General features: G+C 41.6%; 1 protein-coding gene across 1 annotated transcript in view; it reads left to right on the top strand.

Annotated features, from left to right (window-relative positions):
• HECTD2 (HECT domain E3 ubiquitin protein ligase 2) overlaps positions 1,010 to 22,307 on the top strand; it is a 71,748-nt gene continuing 50,450 nt past the window's right edge. Inside the window, exons 1-2 of the mRNA XM_018041486.1 lie at positions 1,010 to 1,224; positions 19,666 to 19,795. Coding sequence (XP_017896975.1) covers positions 1,087 to 1,224; positions 19,666 to 19,795 — 268 coding nt within the window. The 5' untranslated portion in view covers positions 1,010 to 1,086. The remainder of the gene's footprint in view (positions 1,225 to 19,665; positions 19,796 to 22,307) is intronic.

The following is a 22,307-nucleotide window of genomic DNA, read 5'->3' as shown; positions in this document are numbered from 1 at the left end:
ATTAAAATCTTTCCTCCTCACTTTTAAAGTTCGCACCCATATTAACGATCTGACATTAAGGATTATGCGGCGGAGTTTGGGTCTGTCCATCTGCAACTTATAAAAGGAAACGAACAAGGAAGGGATAGGAGGCAGCAAAGAGGTGCGGGGAGAGAGCGGATGTAGGCGCGTGGGGACGGGAAGGGAGAGGCGGATTTGGCAGTCCAAGTAGGGACGGGAAGAACAGGAATGGAAAGTGTGGCCTGGCCGTCCCGCCCTGCGGTGGGGAAGGTGGAGCCCACGGCGTCTCATTTCCCCTCTCCCCACCTCAGCCGTTTCTTCTGTAGATGGGGGCTCTTGGGGCATCTACAAAGGGTCGGTCGACTATCAAAGCAAGGTTGCCTGCTGAGGACGCCCAGGCTCGAGACCTCGCTCTTGGGGCAAGCGGGCGGGCGGGCGGGGTGGCAGGGACGAGCAGCGGCCCGAAGGCTACGGGTTTGCAGGCGCTGGAGAGGAAAAACCCCCGCGGGTCTAGGCGCCCCAAGTCAGGGCCGTCCGTGCAGAGGAGGCTGCCGCGCGCGCCCCGCCCCACGGCAGCCATTCGGGAACGCTCTATCCCCGCGCGACCTTTGCTGGCTTCGCCGTGTCCCCCAGAGTACCGGCTCGCTAGTCCCGACCCCCTCCTCGCCGGTTCGGGCGACGGTCGGCAAACAACATGGCGGCCCGGCTGCGGCGCCTCCTCTCCCGGCCCCCGGGGCAGCGAGGGTGGCAGCGGCCAGCGTCCGGGCCCCGCTCCCCGCGAGCCGAGCCGGGGGCGAGGAGCGGGCGACAGAGGCGAGGAGCCGGCGGGAGCCGCGGGCGGACTGGCCCCGCGAGCGGGGGCGGGGGCGGGGGCGGGGCGGGCATCCGGGCGCGCGCGCGACGCGAGCGCGGGCGCGGCGCGGGCGCGGGCGCGGGCGGGGGCGGGCGGGGGCGGAGCGGCGGCGGAGGCTGGACGCGGTGGCCCAGAGCCCTCTCGCGGCCGCGGCGGCAGCAGCGCCAACCCCAGCCGCAGCCTGGCCGCCGCCGCCGCTGCCGCCGCCTCGCGCTCCAGCCGCCCGGCCCGACATGAGTGAAGCGGATCGGGTGCCCTCGCCCGCCGCGCCGCCGGCGGTGGCGGCGTCTGCGCCCGAGGAGAAGAAAGGGAAGGAACCCGAGCGTGAGAAGCTGCCGCCCATCGTGTCGGCTGGCGCCAGTGCCCCTGCGGTAGGTGCCGGGCGGGGGCCGCAGGGCGCCCCGACGGCCGGTCGCGAGGGGGGCGAGGGGCGCCCGGGGACCCGCTTCTCCTCCAGGGAGCCCCGGACCCGCCCGGGGAGAAGCGCTCAGGCTGCCCTTCCTCGGGCTGAAATCGAGTTGTGTCTCGGGGACAGCCGTGATCATTTCTCGAGCTGCACCTTCCACCCTCGGGGAATGCCGGGGTGGCCGAGTCAGCTGGCTGTTTTCGGTCATTTTCTGGTTTGGGGGCTTCCCTCTTTCTCTAAGGAAATGACCAGCTTTTTGGAGTCCATCGTCTCTTGGATGAGGATAAGGTGTCAGGCAGGCGGGAGTGGGTTTTCCGCTGAGCCGCCTGCCGTGGGAGAGCGAAGATTTCTCCCCTTTTCTTCGCTTTTTCTTTCCGTTCCTCCTTCAGATTGAACAGGCTCTGAGGCGAGTTTCCACTTAATTGTGACCTTTCGTTTGCTGTCAGGATAGTGGGAGGTAGATGTCTCGGTGATGGGTTTTCTTTTTCATATGGTACAGACATGTGACGTAAGGTGGGGAAGCTTTTTTAACCTTATATTTAAACTCAAGGGGTGTAAGCTTCTCGGGGAGGATTTCCCAGCTGGATTTTCTTAAGGATTATTTGGAGAGCGCTTTCAGGCTTCAAACTACAGATTGCCAGATGATGTAATGGGACAGCCCCTCTTCCCTACTTTTACTGGTGGTTATGACTGTTTACTTTGGAGCGCACACACACACAAAATTAACCTCTAATTTTTTAGATTTTTTCATTTGATCCCATATTTATATACTTCTTGAAACTTCAGTACATTTAAAGAGCATGACTTATGCAGCCTGTGTGACAAAATAGTAAAAGTTTAGAGAACATGATACATTTTCCTTATTCCTGGTTGCAATTCATTTCCTAAAACCTCCCTCTTAAATGACTAAGAACTTACTAAAATAGCTAACTCTAATTTAAAATGTTATAGAAATAACGTTTGATTCAGTAGGTTTTTTGGAAAATGTCTAAGGATTGTGATAACTGAAAATTGTTAGAACGCGCACCATACCTTAAATCACAGCAAAGTGTAGACAGACACTTAAAAAAAATTACTACAGTTGATTGGTAAATTGGAGTTGCAGGTAGAAATTACTTTGGGAAATGCTTTGAGGAAATTTGTCACTCAGCTGCTTATAGACCCAGTTCTTGCTGTTGATTTCCTGGGCTTTTGGAGCTTATCTGGGATGTTCTTAACTGGCAAATAGTATTTCAGCAGTTTATTTCTAAGTCAGTTTAAAACAATGAATGCGTGCATGCTTATACGAACAGTTGTGTTAATCGGTTTAGGTCCTCAAGTAAGGACGCTCCCCAAAACTTACTTATTTCTGTGTAATTGAAAAATCGAAGGCTTGGAAAAAAACTTGGAGAAATTGATACAGTGTGGACATAGGTCTACAGACTGTTATCTTCAGGGGCTTTGAAATTGAGAGTTCTTTGGATTTTAGAAAGTTAATTTATATACATCATGTATACTATCCACAGTGGGGTCCTGGCCAGTTCCTCATAATTAAGCATACTAATAACTCTGCAGTGAAAAGTGTGGGTTGTTCACGCTAAATGAGATAAGGTCTATCAGTAGCTTCCTATCAGTTCAGCTCAGGTTGGATTGTCAAAAAGTTCAGTTCAGGTACATGTTTAGTTACCAAATAAGCTCTTTCAGTATTAAGAGCTTAGAGGATTTCATAAGTGTGAACAAAGGAATATAGGCTTGTACTGCTGGACAGACAGAAGAACAGAGTTCAGAAAGTTTCTTAAGGTCTTGAATAAAACCTTGGAAAAACAGGTTAAATTAGAAGAGGATAAGAATGAAGACTTGAGATTTTTGAAGGCAATTTCTGGCGCCTTACAAGCAGAGTGGGTAACATTGTTTTTTGTGTGTTTTAATGACAGGTTTTTGTTTTTTTAATGACATTCAGAATTTCAGACTCTTTGAAATGATAGAGTTTATCATTAGCACTGAGGTTTTGAGTCACGTCAGGCGAGAAAAGGAGTTCTCAGGTTTTGCAGCGAGAGTTAGGAGAGCAAGGGGGAGGATGAGAAACTTAGCCAGTAATGAAGATACTTGGTGTGTATTTGTTAAAGAGAGATTTCTAGAGCTGGAATTCTGAGTGATCGCAGTGAAAAGCGTTAGTCAAGAAAATGTGCACTTGAGCCTCCTGAGGGCGAGAAAGCCAGGCAGCCTGGATGACGTCCAAGCTCACCAGTATAGATGGGAAAGCCTTGGTGTGGGGGACAGGGAAAGACAGCTTGTGGCCTGGTTGGTTCTTTTTTAGCCTCCATGTGGATCAAATAGAGCTTCTGGAGGTTTGCTTAGGAAGCTGAGTACTATCAATAACTTATCTTTTTGAGCTATTTTAGTGATGCTTACTTTTTGCCCCAGGTTAACAGCTCTGTCTCTGTTACTTGAGTTTATGACTTAATTACTGTAACCTTACAGTACTGACATTTCCCAGAAATCACCGTATTACATTTTTATGGAGTTTGGAAATAATTTGGAGTGACAGCTCCCTAAAATAAGTAGAAGGCCAGGTTATGATGACCCTGATTACACTTGAAGAGTTGGGACTGTATCCCAGAAATTTTTTTTAAAAGGTGCAGGAGTGGGATTGAGGGTGCTGGAAAAACAACCCTACCGTGATTGAGCCTACAACTTCCTAAGCATGCAGGAAGTCCATTCCAGCCAGGAGGTGCCTAACACACAAACCCGACTGACCACCAGGATCCCTTGGTAGCTTGGTGAAGTCCAGGTTCCTAGATCTCACTTTTGCTCACCAGTTCTCAACTTCTGCTGCATGGGGGAATGGGAACTTTTGAAGCCATCATTGCTCAGGCCCAGATGCAGGCCAATTAGATCAATTCTGGGAGTGGGGCTCAGGCACCTATTTTTTTTTTTTTTTTTAATTCTCAGGGGTAGCTAAGATTGAAAATTGATGCTCTGTGTACTGAATAAAAAGTTCCTTGGAGTCTGTGTTTTAACTACACTGCCCCAAGTCTGCTTAGTTTATGGAGCAGCATTTGAAATGGCATAGTCAAAGGTACAGGTTAAGTGAATGAGGCCCAACAGAAATCAGGTGTAGTGGGGAATTGAGAGAAATGGCAGTTAAGGTGGTTCCTAGTTAGAGTGGCTCAAGGGCCCAAGATAGAGCCCTCAGAAGCCTGTCAGTGTCTGGGGTTTGGCCTTGCTGCTGTGGAGAAGTGCTGCAGGCCCAGGGAGCTCACGGGAGCAGGAAAGGTGAAGGACTGATGCTGTGAGGATTTACTGAAGTTGACAGATTGGACTGGAGAAGAGTATTAGAAGTTAATTGCTGATGTAATATGGAAGTTAGAAAAAATTGGTGAATAGGGAAGGAGAAAAGGGTCAAAAGAGGAGCAGATAATAGTGATAAGTGGAGATGAGTCTGTCTACATCATTTAAATCACGTGAGAAGAAAAGGGGAGATTCTTCATGGCATAGGTTTATGGAAAATGAAGTGGGTTCAAGAAAGAGCTGCTGCTGCTGCTGCTGCTGCTGCTGCTGCTGCTAAGTCACTTCAGTCATATCTGACTCTCTGCGACCCCATGGACAGCAGCCCACCAGGCTCCCCTGTCCCTGGGATTCTCCAGGCAAGAGCACTGGAGTGGGGTGCCATTTCCTTCTCCAATGCGTGAAAGTGAAAGTGAAGTCGCTCAGTGGTGTCTGACTCTTAGCGACCCCATGGACTGCAGCCTACCAGGCTCCTCCGCCCATGGGATTTTCCAGGCAAGAGTACTGGAGTGGGGTGCCATTGCCTTCTCTGAAAGAAAGAACTAGACTTTACTTAGGTCAGGGCAGTGAAGGGGAATGAATGAAATCAGTTTAGGATGGAAACGGAAAGTTTGCCCACAGTGAAGGTCAGATTTGTCAAGTAGGGGGAAGGTGAGAGCAAGTCTTGAGGTATGTGGAGAGGATTTGGTAGGAAGTCCAGTAATAAAAATGAGAAGTTTGTACAGATTCTATCAGGGGTGTGTCACCCGGCTTGATGGATCCGCTGGGCCACAATGTAACTACCAGTTATTGAACCTCTATTATGTTTAGCTTTGGGCTAGATGCTACAGAAAACGCAAAGTTTAAAAAAGAAAAATAGATTCCTGCCTCAGGGTAGGCAGAGCTAACACAGGAAAACCCAACAAAGCAAAGCAATGTGTAAAAGCCACCATGTGCCATAAAAACAATTTGCGCTCTAGGAGGTCAGAGAAAGGAAATCAGTGCGTGCAGAACTGTGAAGAAAGGCCTTCAAGCAGCGGTAATTATTTAAGCTGGCTGGCCATTGAAGGGTGATAGGATTTGGATGGGCAAAAGCAAGTGGGAAAAGAACGTGAACAAGGCTTAAAGGGAAGAATTAGGGAGTAATAAAGTCAGCCCAGTGGAAGCATGCTGGCAACTTGTGGGAGGTAAATGAGATTGCATGGGGGCTGGGCCGGATCAGCAGGCAGGGACGTTGGGACTTTTTTTTTTTTTCCTGTGCTTCACAGGAAACCATTGGAGTTTCTTAAATAAAGGAACAACAGAATGAAATTAGTGGAAGTGATTAGAGGTAGTTAGACTGGAGGAGGGAGGAGAAAGAGGGCAAAGAAGGAGCTCTGCAGTTCATACGAGAGATGATGGAGCATCCACTAGGGTCATGGCCATGTGATAAGGTGTAAGGGATGGAAGAATCCCTACAAAGTGGAATCTAGTGGAATGAAAGAGAAGACTAATAAAGGAAAAGAATTCTAAAGTTTGCAGATGAATTCTCTCAGAGGAAAAGGCATAAAAAGGCAGCCCAGCCAACAGGATTCCAAATAAACATATGTATGTGTGAACTTTGGTAAAACTTGCCCATCTAGGTGTTTGGAAGAGTCTTATTTTTGGAAAATCTTGTACTTTTCTCAAGAGTTGAGATAGGGAAGAGTAGAGGTTGTTGTAGTGAAGATGTCTTAAGTAATTTAATAAACCACAGGTATATCATGTATCCATATGTGAAATACATATAAATAATACAAACGATTGCTGCTGCTGCTGCTGCTGCTAAGTCGCTTCAGTCGTGTCCGACTCTGTGCGACCCCATAGACAGCAGCCCACCAGGCTCCCCCGTCCCTGGGATTCTCCAGGCAAAAACACTGGAGTGGGTTGCCATTTCCTTCTCCAGTGCATGAAAGTGAAAAGTGAAAGGGAAGATGCTCGGTCATATCCGACTCTTAGCGACCCCATGGACTGCATGCAGCCTACCAGGCTCCTCCGTCCATGGGATTTTCCAGGCAAGAGTACTGGGGTGGGTCGCCATTGCCTTCTCCAATTGCTACTATTTATTTAGTACCTTCTCTGTGCTAAGCATTGTCCACACGTCTCTCATCTAGTCAGTTGGTTCAACCACAATTCATCACCAACCACCTGATCATTCTAATCATGAGGAAGATTCTGTTCCCAGTTCACACGGACAGGAATCTCAGAGTCAGGCTACATATAGTGCACCTTGCCAGAGGGTGAAATGGCTGGTAAGGGGGCAGAACTCGGTCTCAGCTGAGACTTTTCTGACTCAAAACAAACAAACAAAAACACCCACGCTCTTTCCCTTACTCCGTGTACTGTCTGTGGTCAGGGTCCGTGTGGTTCTTAGAACCCCCACCTATAGCAGTATTTCTTAGATTAGGAAAGAGGATGTGGTCCAGTAACAAATTTGTTCAAAGCCTTGTTACTAGAGATAGAACTATTTAGGAGAGAAATATGTATCTGATAATATCAGTTTTCATTATGGTATTAATGTATCATTAAATTCCTTGTAAAATAAAGCAGTCTCATTAAAGAAGTGATCAGAGAGTCTTAAGACACAGAAAGGGAGGGCTGTAGCTATATAAATACTTAGCCAGAGTGTGTTTAATTTTGAGTGACTTTTAAAAAAAGTCGTTTGTCCACTTTTTTTTTTTTTTTTTTAACTTTGAAGCCATGTTATAGTTGCCTGCTTATCCCTTGCATAATTAGTTCAGGGTGTTAGGACACACATAATTTGACTGTATTTAACAACTGAAGAAAAATGGTCATTGTAAGTTATGAACCAGAGAACTTCCAAAGTGTCCAGTATGTTGTTATTTAGTTAGGGTGTGTCCAGCCCTTCTGCAAGGCTATGGACTGTAGCCCTCCAGGCTCCCCTGTCCATGGGATTTCCCAGGTGAGAGTATTGGAGTGGGTTGCCATTGCCTTCTCCAGGGGATCTTCCTGACCCAGGGATTGAACCTGAGTCTTTTGCATTGGCAGGCAAATTCTTTACCACTGAGCCCCAAGGGAAGCCGGTCCAATATGATACTGCCTTGCTATTTGTAGCTCCCTTTCTAATCTATCCGGTGGCTATGGTACTTCCCTTTACAGCCTTTTCTGTAGATATCACCTGTATTACTCTGTAGATATTACTGATGCACCTCCCTCCTCTTCCTGCACTCCACACACATGCTCACATACATGCCCTCTGAATTAAAAGGTATCCTGCACTCTCTGAAGTCTTCAGGGCTGGGGAATTCCTGGGTTCAGAAGAATTTTTTTGAAAGGGAAAAGTAATGGCTTTAAGGGTACTGCTGGTGTCCCAGGGTAGCAGCTTATTTTGGCATATTGTTTGGAAATTAATTTGCTTATATTTACTTGAATTGAGGAAGAGAGAGTAGAAAAAGATCAACAGAATATGAATAAGGAAGTGGGTGAAGCTGAGAAACCTCTGGAAATTTGGTGTTTTCTACATTTATTATGAGGATACCTTCTTGCACTTTAAAAATGTTAGACTGCTGAACCTTATATGAATAACTAGTTGTTGCTAAGTTGATATTTATAACTTGCCAACAGTTTATTTAGTAAGCAGTCAAGAAACGTTTTGAGGGGAATAATTATAATAGATGAATGTGCCTTTTAAAAATAGAAATTATTGAAATTTTACTAATTCAGCTTAATTGAAAAATCAGTCTGAAGTTTGAACCTAGTCATTAAAGAAAACTTTGTTTGTTTCAAATTAACTTGGTTTCGATCCTTTCTTTTTTTGAAAGAACAGTAAATTGAGAATTGTGAGTTCATCAAATCACACAGTTTAAAAGTAGCATTTTGCTGTATAAGGGTAATCTGTTGGTATTGCTTTTTTCCCCTATGTTGTAAAATAATAAAATCTCCCAAGACACATTGCCATCCTGATAAGCAAACACTGAAATTTCTGAGCTTCTGGACTAACATTTCTTTATATCAAGTAGGGTTAATTTTCAGTTATCTATAAGATCAAATGCATTGTAATTTTTTTGGTGTTAAACTTTTGTTTCAGAAACCCTGTCCTTCTTAGTCTCCCTTGAAAGTTGTGGTTTATATCACTTAAAGAAAACAGTTCAACTTGAGTTGGTGCCTTTTAGTTGGGGGAGGAAGGTTCACACCTTGAAAGGAGCCAACTTTTCACTTCTTAATAGAAGGAGGTAGAGCACTGATTTTCTAACCCAGCATCCTAATAGGGAACTGTGAAAAAACGCACAAAAAAGAAAAGCAACATCTTTTTACCTGGGAACAGGGCCTGAAATAGTCTCCTTTGTTAGACCCTAAATACAGCTGAAGCCTCTCATCTGGTGTGGCCCTAACAGGTAGTTTAGGTCAGTTTATTTTAAAAGTTAGTAAAGCAAAGCATTGTCAATCTAAGGGCTTCCCTGGTGACACTGTTTTAACTTAAAACATATAAATGTACTTTGTTCACCAGTCTTCTGATGCAGAAACCTTTGCTCAGTATCTCAGGAAGCCGTTCAGTCTTTTGTAGGTTTTTTCTGTGTATCATAGGTATTCCGTGTACTCACAAGACTGAAGGATCCCTGCTTTATATTAGGAGCACTGAATGTATTGCCAGGCTTCCCAGGTGGCGCTAATGGTAAAGAACCCCCCTGCCAATGCAGGAGACAAAAGAGACGAGGGTTCAATCCCTGGGTCAGAAAGATGCCCTGGAGGAGGGCATGGCAACCCACTCGAGTATTCTTGGCTAGAGAGTCCCATGGAAAGAGGAGCTGGGCAGGCTATAGGCCATAGGGTCTCAGAGTCAGACACTACTGAACCGACTTGGCACACACAATATGTTGCCAAACTATTTACTTTGGGGTTTGAAAGATAAATTTCATTGAGGTGTGGCCGAAAGTGTAGAAATTGCCATTGTCTCTGTATACATATCTGAAATGACCAAAGCAAGAAACTCAGATTTTATTCCTTCAGGTATCTTTGATTCTTCATCTACATATTAGACCATGTTTACATTTGCTACATCAGATCTTTTTCTCCAGAATGATGCAGAGAAATGACGAATCAAAATAATAATTCTGTCCTGTTTCTTGAGATTGTATGTTGGATTGGATCTAGTTTAGGAAAGTATGTTTTCACTTATATCAGCTCTGTCCAGTAGAAATAAAATGTGAACCACATATGTAATTTTAATTTTTCTAATAGCTAATTAAAGATAATAAAAAGAGGTAAAATAAAATTTAATAGCATGTTTTTCAATCCAGTATATCCAGAAACTTAACCATTTCAACATTTAATCAGCATGGACACTTAATGAGATATTTTACCTATTTTTCATACTAAGTCTTTGAAAACTGTGTATTTTACACTTACTGGCACATTTCAAGTCCTCAACAGCCACATGGGGCAAATGCTTGTATTAGAGCAGATGTAAATGTTGCCTTCTTGTTCTCCCAAGATTTCTTAGATTCATTCTGCATGCTGATTACTGTTTACTTCCACCATAGCAGTCCTCAACATGTGGTCCTCAGTGTCCTTGAAGATGTCCATGAGGTCAGCACTGCCTTTGTAATGATGGTAGGATGTTATTTGTGTGGTCTTGTTCTCACTCCTCCTCTCTAGTGTACAGTGTAGTTTTCTGTGTGACAGATGATACTGCAACAAATTGAATGCAGAAACAAATAGAAAAATCGTTTTGCAAAAGGTAAACCATGTCACTCTTCTCACTGATTTTTGTTTGTTGGGAAAATAGTTGTTGTCCGTAAGTGGATTTATTGGTGTTTAAACAGGAATGAGTACACACATATAATAATTTTTAAGAATGGAAAGAGGTCCTGAAACCAGAAAGTTTGAAAACCACTATGCTAATGTATCTAGAATTTCCTTTGTGTTATTACCATTTGTGCTTTTTGTTCTGTATTACCGATGACAGGTATTCCACGTAAGTGAATTTCCCAGCTAGCCAGGTGTTCTTGGACATTTTAGAATACCCGTTTATTTACTGCATGAAGCATTTTCTGAAAGATGTACATCCCTTATCAAATAAAAGCTCCTGAACATGATTTAACGTATGCTGGTGACTGGATCCTGCATGACAGCTTTGTATCACCAGCCAAACAAGACGGCTCTATGTAGAATCCATCTACCTGTGCATTTGTGTGTTATCTCTATAGTAAATAAAACTTCTGCCAATCTGACCTATATAATAGCTAGAATGCAGCATTAATTTTCACTTGATATGGTATAAAATGCTAACATTTCCAGCTGTTTGCAAAGCTGGTAGTTTAAAATATGTTTGCCTTTCAGTCGCCAAGTCATGTCCAACTCTTTGTGACCACATAGACTGCGGCATGCCAGGCTCCTCTGTGCTCCACCATCTCCAAGAGTTTGCTCAAGTTCATGTCCATTGAGTCGGTGATACTATCTAACCGTCTCATCTTCTGTCCCCCTCTTCTCCTCCTGCCGTCAATCTTTCCCAGCTTTGAGGTCTTTTCCGGTGAGTCAGCTCTTTACCTCAGGTGGCTGAAGAATTGGAGCTTCAGCATCAGCCCTTCCAATGAATATTCAGGGTTGATTTCCTTTAGAATTGACTGGTTTGATCTCCTTTCTGTCCAAGTGACTCTCAAGAGTTTCCTCCAGCACCACAATTCAAAAGGATCACTTCTTTAGCACTCAGCCTTCTTTATGGTCCGGCTCTCACATCCTTATATGACTACTCGAAAAACCTTAGCTTTGACTATATGGACCTTTGTCGGTAAAGGGATGTCCCTTTGAATATGCTGTCTAGGTTTGTCATAGCTTTTCTTCCAAGGAGCAAGCATCTTTTAATTTCATAGCTGCAATCACTGTCTGCAGTGATTTTGGAACCCAAGAAAATAAAATCTGTCGCTACTTCTGCTTTTTCTCCATCTATTTGCTGCGAAGTGATGGCACTGGATGCCGTGATCTTAGCTTTTTAATGTTGAGTTTCAAGCCAGGTTTTTCACTGTCCTCTTTCACCCTCATCAAGAGGCTCTTTAGTTCCTCTTCACTTTCTGCCATTAGAGTGGTATCATCTGCATATGTGATGTTGCTGATATTTCTCCCGGCAATCTTGATTCCAGTTTGTGATTCATCCAACCCCACATTTCTCATGATGTACTCTGCATAGAAGTTAAATAAGCAGGGAGACAATATGCAGCCTTGGCATACTCCTTTCCCAGTTTTGAGCCAGTTAGTTGTTCCATGTATGGTTCTAACTGTTGCATCTTGACATGCATATATGTTTCTCGGGAGAAAGGTACTGTGGTCTCGTATTCCCATCTCTAAGAATTTTCCACCATTGTGATCCACACAGTCAAAGGCTTTAGCATAAATGGTCAATGGATGTTAAGAATAATGAATTTTGTAAACAGTACAAAATAATGAATTGTGTATACAATTTAAAATATTTCACCTCAAAGATATATAGTGAGAGATATATATAGTGAGAAATATAGTGAGATATTTTGGTTTTAAAAAGTATTTCATGATGGAACAGCTGCTGCTGCGACTAAGTCGCTTCAGTTGTGTCCGACTCCCTGCAACCCCATAGACGGCAGCCCACCAGGCTCCGCCATCCCTGGGACTCTCCAGGCAAGAACACTGGAGTGGGGCAGTGTTATTCTTTTAACTGCTGTTATTCCAGCAGTTATTCTTTTACCAAAGATTGGTTTAGGAAATGCCCCGTGGTTAGGGCTCAGCCGCTTCCACTACAGGAGGCACTGGTTCAGTCCATCGTCAGGAAACTATGACCCCACACGCTGTGCAGTGTGACCAAGAAAAAAGATTGGTTTAGAATGTGAATGAAAATGTTTTATATTCTAAGGCAGCTTTTGGTGGAAGAGTAGATGACCAAAGTAAATTTTATCCGAATTTTGAATATAAAAAGAACTTGGTATTCAATGTAAAATATAAAAGCTATGATGGAAAACCATGAGTATCCTTCTTATTGACCTCTAATAGAAAAATATGATAAATCAGAAATTTAACTCAGATGTAGTCTGCTGCTGCTAAGTCGCGTCAGTCGTGTCCGACTCTGTGCGACCCCATAGATGGCAGCCCAACAGGCTCCCCCGTCCCTGGGATTTTCCAGGCAAAAACACTGGAGTGGGTTGCCATTTCCTTCTCCAGTGCATGAAAGTGAAAAGTGAAAGTGAAGTGGCTCAGTCGTGTCCGACTCTTAGCCACCCCATGGACTGCAGCCCACCAGGCTCCTCCGTCCACGGGATTCTCCAGGCAAGAGTACTGGAGTCGGGGTGCCATTGCCTTCTCCAAGCAGATATAGTCTGTTCCTCAGTAAATGTTGGAAGTAGGAGCTCATGTATTAAAATTTAAAATAAGGTCAACAGGATTTAATTATAGATTAACAGGGAAAAACAGGTATTCCATTTAATATCATTCTATTTAATTTTTTGAAATTATATTTAATTTCTTGAAACTATTATAATCTTACATATAATCTGTGTGATTATATAGTCAAAAAGACCATTGAGGTCTATGTTAGCTGCTTGAAAGAAATATGTTCTTTGATTAGTTTTGCAATCACCACATAAAATTTTTCAGCTGTTCGTTAAACTCATGGTCAGCCTCTACCTAGAGAGTTGAGTCTTGTTTATTACACTGGGTGCGTTTTGAGGTTTTCTCCTCAATGAATTCTCAGCGTCTCTTTCCCCCTGTGTTCCCTATTTGTACTTCTTCTTCCTCTGTAACAGCTGGTTGGGTATCCTGCCACTATCTGTTCTTGAACACATGCAGCCCACTGTTTGTAGGCTGGCCACATTCCAGGATGTCATCTCTAGTGTGGGACTTACTTAGGACTCATAGACAACAGTTGCTCATAGACAAAACTCCTCAGGGAACCAGATGTAATAACGGTGGTAGGTCCAATTCTTAGAAGACTTGTAATGTTCCCTAACCTTAAATTTACTCATGTCCTATTAGCACTCAATAGCATCTTGATTCTCTAGTTTTTAGTCAGTTTACCATCGAACAACATGCGACCCTGCATTCTCATGGAAGTATTAGGCTATGGGAATGTTTCTCTTGTGCAAGCTAGTGTGGGGGCATCTGCTATTTTGAGAATTTGTTCTTATTTATCTGTAGTACACTGTCAACCTGTGAAATTGTCCATGATTTATTTCTTGTCATCTCAAGTGTGAAGTATCAAGGGTACAGTCATCTTATAAGCAAGAGACTTATTAGACCAGGGATTTATTTTTTTTCTCATGTTAAGCTTTTTTGATCACAAGGAACAGAAAATCAGGCCATATATGCCTCCTTTTGGAAAAGGGGGATTTATGGAAATAACATACATAGATAGAACCAGAAAGCAGGCAGGAACAGAGACCAGCTGCTCTCTGTGCGCCTGCTTTTCTCTCATTCTTGGCTGCTTGCTCCTTTCCGTATTCCTCCATCTGAAATCTGGAAAGACCTTCTCTGACTGACATATTAGGAAGCATCAGTGTCCTGTATGCCAGGCCACCTAATGTGTGGCCACCCGATCGACAGATGGCTGCCTTTTGGTTGAGTGCCTGTCCCTGCTCCAATCTGTGGCCTTTGCTGCACAAAGAACAGCAGTAATGCTCTGGGGTCGATAGACGCGACCCCTGGATTTGGCAGCCATGATAACACGCTCAGTGTATCTTCCCTCACATCTTTGTACCCTTCCATAAAGCTTCTGGACAGAGCAAATCCTACTCAGTGCTTTCACCTCCTGACTTCCCATGCGTTTGCCAAACTATTTCATACAGCTTCTGCCACGAGCAGTGGCAGTTTCTCCCGAAAATCTGTTGTCTCCTTTGTCCCCAAGATTTCACAGCTGCACATGCTCGTAGGCACACTTTAGACCTAGCCACTGTTCATTATTCAGCATTGCTGACCACTTTTTTCTTGATGATCCTTCCTTCATTTTTAACATATGATCTTCTCTTAGATTTCATATCTTTTTTGGTCATTCATTCTTCATGTTCTTTGTAAGCTCATGTCATATTTGCCAGTGTTTCCATGGTTTTGCCCTTATTCTAGTTTTGCAGAGCAGTTGCTACATGACAGTAGCATGATGATAACCCTGTCAGCTAGAAAAATTACATTATTTTGGCATGAGACACATATTTTTGCCTAGCGACCATTGGTTCCCTTTCTAGTCATTCCACAAATACATTTATATAACCCAGTCTAGAATTTTCTTCAGTTCTTCAGTTCAGTTGCTCAGTCGTGTCCGACTCTTTGCAACCCCATGGACTGCAGCACGCCAGGCCTCCCTGTCCATCAACAACTCCCAGAGTCTACTCAAACTCATGTCCATTGAGTCGGTGATGCCATCTAACCATCTCATCCTCTGTCATCCTCTTCTCCTCCCGCTTTCAATCTTTCCCAGCATCAGGGTCTTTGCCAGTGAGTCAGTTCTTCCCATCAGGTGGCCTAAGTACTGAAGTTTCAGCTTTAGCATCAGTCCTTCCAATGAATATTCAGGACTGATTTCCTTTAGGATGGACTGGTTGGATCTTCTTGCAGTCCAAGGGACTCTCAAGAGTCTTCTCCAGCACCACAGTTCAAAAGCATCAATTCTTTGGTGCTCAGCTTTCTTTCTGGTCCAACTCTCACATCTATACATGACCATTGGAAAAACCATAGCTTTTACTAGATGGACCTTTGTTGGTGAAGTAATGTCTCTGCTTTTTAATATGCTGTCTAGGTTGGTCATAACTTTTCTTCCAAGGAGTAAGCGTCTTTTAATTTCATGGCTGCAATCACTATCTGCAGTGATTTTGGAGCCCCCAAAATAGAGTCTGCCACTGTTTCCATTGTTTCCACATCTACTTGCCATAAAGTGATGGGACCAGATGCCATGATCTTAGTTTTCTGAATGTTGAGTTTTAAGCCAAATTTTTCACTCTCCTCTTTAACTATCATCAAGAGGCTCTTTAGTTCTTCGCTTTCTGCCATAGGTGTGGTGTCATCTGCATAACTGAGGTTATTGATATTTCTCCCAGCAATCTTGATTCCAGCGTATGCTTCATCCAGCCTAGCGTTTCTCATGATGTACTCTGCATATAAGTTAAATAAGCAGGGTGACAATATATGGCTTTGACATACTCCATTCCCGATTTGGAGCCAGTCTGTTTTTCCATGTCCAGTTCTAACAGTTGCTTCTTGACCTGCATACAGATTTCTCAGGAGGCAGGTAAGATGGTCTGGTATTGCCATCTCTTTAAGAATTTTCCACAGTTGTTGTGATCCACACAGTCAAAGGCTTTGGCATAGTCAATAGTCTTTAATCATATGCCCTCTTCTTTATGGTGAGGTGGCAAAGTATTTTTCCTGAAATTTGAAATAAAGCAGTTTACATTGTTCATTTCATTTAGTTTATGATTTATCGAAGTGTTCTCTGATTCTCATTATGACCTGAAATAACTCTTGCTATTTTGCCATACCTTTGGCTGTCATTCTTCATTTCCTTAACTCCTTTCTCAGTTTAGACTTATTTCTCGCAGTAAGTAGACGTGATGTATCCTTCTGGTATTGCTCCCCTACAGTCTATTCCCTACCTACTGACAGTGATTTTCCTAAGATACAGATATAATTATGTCACGCCCTTTTTACAAGTCCTCCACGACTGTTCCCTGTCCCCTTCCAGGATTGGAAGGATTCATAGTATTGTCCCTGCCTATCTTTCCAATCTCACCTCACTGGACCATTCTCCCTTTCTGATTCTGTACTGCAACTACACTGCTCTTTAAATCCTCTAAGTTGCTCAATCTTAGATAACATCAGTGACAGTTATCAATGAAAAAACCTTTGGTATATTAATTTATTGTAAACATTTACAGCTAAGTTAACAAAGTTCTGGGCTTCCCTCGTAGGTCAGTGGTAAAGAACCCACCTGCCAGTTCAGGAGATGTAAGTTCGATCCCTGAGTCGGGAAGATCCTCTGGAGAAGAAAATGGCAACACACTCAGTATTCTTGCCTGAGAAATCCCATGGACAGAGGAGCCTGGTGGGCTGCAGTCCATGGGGTTGCGAAGAGTTGGACACGACTTAGTGACTAAACAACAGCAACATGGCAAAGTTCCAAGGGGCCATCATTGACCTCATTTTATAGGCTGGCTACTTTTATCAACTCTCATGCATAAATGAAATATATGTATATCAAATTTGACATTCATTCCCAGTATTATTTAAGGTGTTTGATAGGACAAAACATACAAATAAACAAACTTGGCCCCAGAAGTTAATACAGTTCTTACGTAAGTATCATAATATTTATAGCAAGGAATGATAATACTTTTTCAAATGTATGGGTTATTTTATTTTTCTAATCAGTTCTGTGAACTTGAGCATAATGTTTTAATTTATCAAAGTTATGCAAAGTATGTAATTTACTAAGACTTTTATAGAAAATGATTGCATATGACTCTTTTATTAATCTTTTTCTCCAATTTTGTCTCTCCTCCTTGGGAATCTACATTATAAATCTGTTAGAGATTAGAACTGATAGTTGTTAAATGCTTTTGTTGATTCAGTCAGTTACTTGTGGGTTTTTAAATTATTATTTGAAGATTCCACAAGTGAGTCAAGCAATGTTCTCTGGAATCTCTTATTAAGAAGGGGTAGAGGAAAGAGGAGGAAAATAAAATAAAATATTGAGCCTTTCCCAGATTGCTAGGATATCAGAGGGTTCCTTAAAGTACAGTTAGCTTTTCCACTTACGTTGATTTCCTCTGGTTAGGTGAGTTGCTCCCAAAGCTGTTAAATTTCATTCGGCATATATCTATAAAAGCAGAGAAGAGAATATCAGCTGCAAGTGTTGTGAAAACAGGCTGATAAATGGAACACACTTACTGTCTCATGCTCAGCTCTTAATAAGTGATAGCTACTGTAGTAAGCAAGGTCATTCAGACTAGTTTGAATTCCCACTTTCCAGCTCTGTGAACTTTGGTATGGTATTTCAGTTTCCTCCTTTGTAAAATGGGGTGTAAATATGTACCTCATAGAAATGTTGTATTAAAGCACCTATTATAATTAGTAGTATGCATCTGCTGCTGCTGCTAAGTCGCATCTGACTCTGTGCGACCCCACAGACGGCAGCCCACCAGGCTCCTCTGTCCCGGAGATTCTCCAGGCAAGAACACTGGAGTGGGTTGCCATTTCCTTCTACCAAGCACTCAGTACATGACTTGTTTTAAGTGTTGTTGTCACAAGAGTAATCATTTATGGAAAATCCAGTGTGGCATAGGCTCTGTACAAGACCCTTGTTGATACTATCTGTGATTCTGAAACTTCAGGCATCTGTTAGAAGAAGACTTTATTTCAGTTGTTTAACTTTTGTAGGCTGGATCATGTAGGCTAATCCTAACAGAAATACTGATTCAGACTTCATTGAGCCTAAATCTAGCCAAAAAGCAAACAAGCTAACAAACAAGAACCAAAAAACAAAACAAAACAAAACAAAACGTGTTCTGTGAGCAGCCAAAGATGGTGCATACACAGAGTTGTATACATGTACTTTCCTTAGGGAAGCATTCTTTAAGTTCTCATTTAGTGCCCATCACATTTCTGTTGCTTGTTAGCTGAATGACTTTAGGTGAATCTCAATACTGTTTTCCTCATCTGTGAAATAAAGGGGTTAGATAGCTAATTTTTAAAAAGTCTCAAGTCTAGAAACTTTTAAATTCTGTGTATCTGATTTTTTCTGGGTTATTTTCTATACCAATCTCTCTAAAAGAAAAATAAATTTACTCTGAAGTATAAGCTCTGTGCACAGGATTCACTGGATGTCAAGCTCTGTGATGAATAAGGAATTTCAAGTCCAACGTGAAGGACCAGTATATATTTTTTAAAAAAATTATAATTTCAGTGGAATAAGTTAAGTAAATCTCAAGCATAAATAAGAGTGATGGATTTTTGTGGAAATGGTGGCCACCAGAAAATGCTTTGCAGAGAAGTTATGACAGAATGGGTTAGACTGCACTTACAAAGTTGTCCCAAATTTCAGTGTTTGGCAATTCTAAAGGTGCATTTACTGTTAGTTGTATAAGCCGCTGTTGGCTATCAGTGCCTCTGCTCCACATAGCGATTGGGGGACCTGAGCCCATGGATGCTCTCACATCTCGGCTCGGAGCCTCTGTGATTGTCACAGTGAAAGGAGGAAAAGGAGCTGGTGATTTACCACCAGCCTTAAATGCCTTAGTACTTTCTGGTCCACCGATGGCCAACACCACCTCCACGTGCAGCCTGTTAGAATTAGATAGTTTCATTTAGCTGTAAGAGAGTGGGTGATGTGGGAGAGTAAATATTTGGTGAGTGTATATTTTTGCTACATGGTACCTGAGCTAATTCTGAAAAGGTAAGTGAAAATCAGTCTGGTAAATGTAGAAGAAAATGAAAAAGAAGCTCTCCTCTGAAGGCAAACAAATTAACATATCTTCAGTGTAAAAAGGTGAATGTTAGGGAAGAATTTAACCACTGTGTTTGATTAAGCATCTGGAAACTGGAATATAGTGTAAGTTGTAAAGAGCTGAGAACTGAGAATAAGCCCTGAGCTAGCTTTATAACTGAGTATTGACCTGGTAATGTGATTTTATTTATAATTAAAGTGCACATTGATTATATATTATGAATTTTATAGGTATTATTTTGTGGAAAGTATGTTAATGGATAGATTTTATGCTATAGGCAGATTGCTCTGTTATTTGCACTTAAGTTGCTTAGCCCTGTTTTTTTTAATCCCCTTATACTGAAAGTCTAATCACATATTTGGAGAGAAATGAACTCTAAAGGGTTTATCTTTTTACTTGAGCTTTTAAAGTTGCATCAGAAGACAAGAAAACGCATTGCTTTACACACATTATCTCAGCTAAACCTCACAATAACCCTGTGAGAAAGGTGCTGTTATTATCCCTACTTCCAAACTCTGTCAACTTACAAGCCATTAGATGGTATGACTATTTTCATTTTATACTTAAAACAATTGGTCCTAGAAAAGGTAAGTCAATATTATATATATGTTTTATCTATCATGCATCTGTTATCAAACTAAAATCTCTATTATAAATGTTTATGATTTTTACAGTAAAATTAAATACACCTAGTAGGAATTATGCTGCAGTGTTAACTTTTCTGTTTTTAGGGTTTGGACAGAGGATTCAAAGGCCAGATTTCTGCTTTCAGCAGTGTTATTTCAACTGTTAACCAAAAGAAAGAAGCGACTGAAAACAGAAGTTCACCTACACATCTTGCTTTCCCTAACATCAAGAATGGTAAAGATTTAAAAATTTTAAAATAAATGTAATCACAATTATTAAAAGTGTACACAGTCTATATATCTTGGCTGAAAGCATATTAATGAAATATTAAATAAGTAGATTTTAACTTATGGTTGCCAGGGGGAAGAATGGAGGAGAGAGATAGGTAGTTTGGAATGAACATGTACACACTGCTCCTTGGTAACCAATATGGACCTACTTATAGCACAGAGAACTCTGCTCAGTGTTATGTGGCAGCCTGGATGGGAGGGGATTTGAGGGGAGAATGGATACATGTGTCTGTATGGCTGAGTCCCTTTCATGTACACCTGAAACTATCACAATATTGTTAACTGGCTATGCTCCAACATAAAATTTAAAAAAATTTTTTAAGTAGATTTTAATTATTCAGCATTGTTCTGCTAGGTCTGGTCAGTCAATACAATTTTAAAAAAAGCTCTATAAATATTTACAGAAAGGAGCAAAGTCATTATATTTACAGAGAAGGCGATGGCAACCCACTCCAGTACTCTTGCCTGGAAAATCCCATGGATGGAGGAGCCGGGTAGGCTGCAGCCCATGGGGTGGCTAAGACACGACGCTAAGGCATGACTGAGTGACTTTAATTTCACTTTCACTTACCTAGAGTAAGAGAATTGACACACAAAATTCATGAATAAGAAAGTTTGGTTAGGGAGCCTGACACAATAAAAATATATAAAAATTAAGTAGATCTCCTTTATTTGAGCACTAACCAATTAGAAGACTTGATGGAAAATATATGAAATATTTAGAAATAAACCAAAGGGAAAGTGCACAAAACCTATACGAAGTAAACCTGTAAAGTTTGATCAAAAGACTAAAAGAGGATTTTAATGGGAAATCTGAAATATCGTAGCGATATCAGCTACACCAATTTGTTCTCTAACATTCGATGAATTTTTCAACAGTGTTTTTGGGAGAAAACTTAAGAAAATGATGCATGCTCTATTTGATCTATATGAATAAAGAAGAGGATATAAGAAAAAGTAACAAAGGAGCCCATTCCTTTGTCGTAACGTATATTATAAAGCTGCACCAGTGATACTACCGAGATAGTCAAATAGGTGGAAATGGATCAGTAAAACATACTGTATATACAGGATGCTAAATTACTTTAAAAATAGATTTATGGAAACTTTCCAACTTTTGGAAAATAGTAACTTTAGATTTTTTAAAACTACAAACGTACTAGAAGAAAGCACAGCAAGTTGTTTTTATAGTAAATTTTTGGCACGATGACAACGCCAACCGCCATAAAACAAACAAACAAAATCAATGTTTGCAGGATAAGAAAATTTTAAACTTCTGTAGAAATTTTGTAAGATCATAAACTAAGATGTCATAGTCAGTGAAAAATAAATTCTTGTGTCATAGAGATCATTAATAGATCAGAAAAATGAATGTTCCAGGAGGGGGAAAAAAAAAAGGTAAAGGGTATGAACAGACCAATCCAAAAAGGAAATATGAACAATTAATACACAGGCGAAAGGAGGCTCAGTCTCACTAGTATTAAAGAAGTACAGATTAAAACAAGGAGTTAACATCTCCCTACCTAGTGGCAGAGAAAAAAGGCATATGTATCTGTGGTCTTGTCTGTGGAGTGTGAAAATTGGCACTTTTATTGAGTAGAAGGCTTAGAAATTGATACAGCTTTTCTGGAGAGCAAATTATTTGACATATATTCAAATTTTAAAATATTCATATACTTACTGACCCAGTATTCCATTTCTAGGAATATCTTCTAAGGAAATAATATGTGTTGAAAGATACATGGAAAGAATGTTTACCATAGATATATTTGAAAGCTATCTGAATAAACTGGTTGACTAAATTGTGATGATCCATATTATAAATACCATGCATGTATTAAGAGAAATATGACATATATATAAATTTTCTAGGAGAAATACAATACATTGTCAAATGAAAAATGCAAGTTACGCATTAGTAGGTAGAATATGACTCCAGTTTTTTTAAGTGTGGGTAATCCTTTTAGGCTTCTTTGAGCAGATACAGAGGTATGGAAGGATGACCACCAACCTGTCTGTGGTTTCCTCAGAAAAGTAGGATTGGCTGGATATTGCTAATATGTTCTGTTTCTTTATGTAACTCTATACATTTTTTAATCACAGGAATCATACATTACTTGCACAATTTTAAGCGCCCCTTACCCTGTAACGAAACAAATCGGCAAAGGTTTAAACGTCCCTCACACCTGAACAAAACGAAACAAACCTCAAAATGTTTAAGGACCTTGTTCCTGGTAAATTGCCTGTGCCCATAAGCTGCAGTCCATGGGGTCACAAAGAGTCAGACACAGCTGAGCAACTGAACTAAACTGAACTGATAAGCTGCACATGGCAGAAATTATTCTTGGACATATTTTCTGTTGACACTCCAAGGGATTGCTAGACCTATTCTGCACTCTTACCAGTTAGTATTTATATTATCTCATTTATCAACCTTTGTCCCTGATAACTGCGCT

Source organism: Capra hircus, chromosome 26, assembly GCF_001704415.2.
Source record: "Capra hircus breed San Clemente chromosome 26, ASM170441v1, whole genome shotgun sequence".
Classification (NCBI taxonomy): Eukaryota; Metazoa; Chordata; class Mammalia; order Artiodactyla; family Bovidae; genus Capra; species Capra hircus.
Note: the sequence above shows the minus strand (reverse complement) of the source record. Positions and strands in the feature narration are given on the sequence as shown.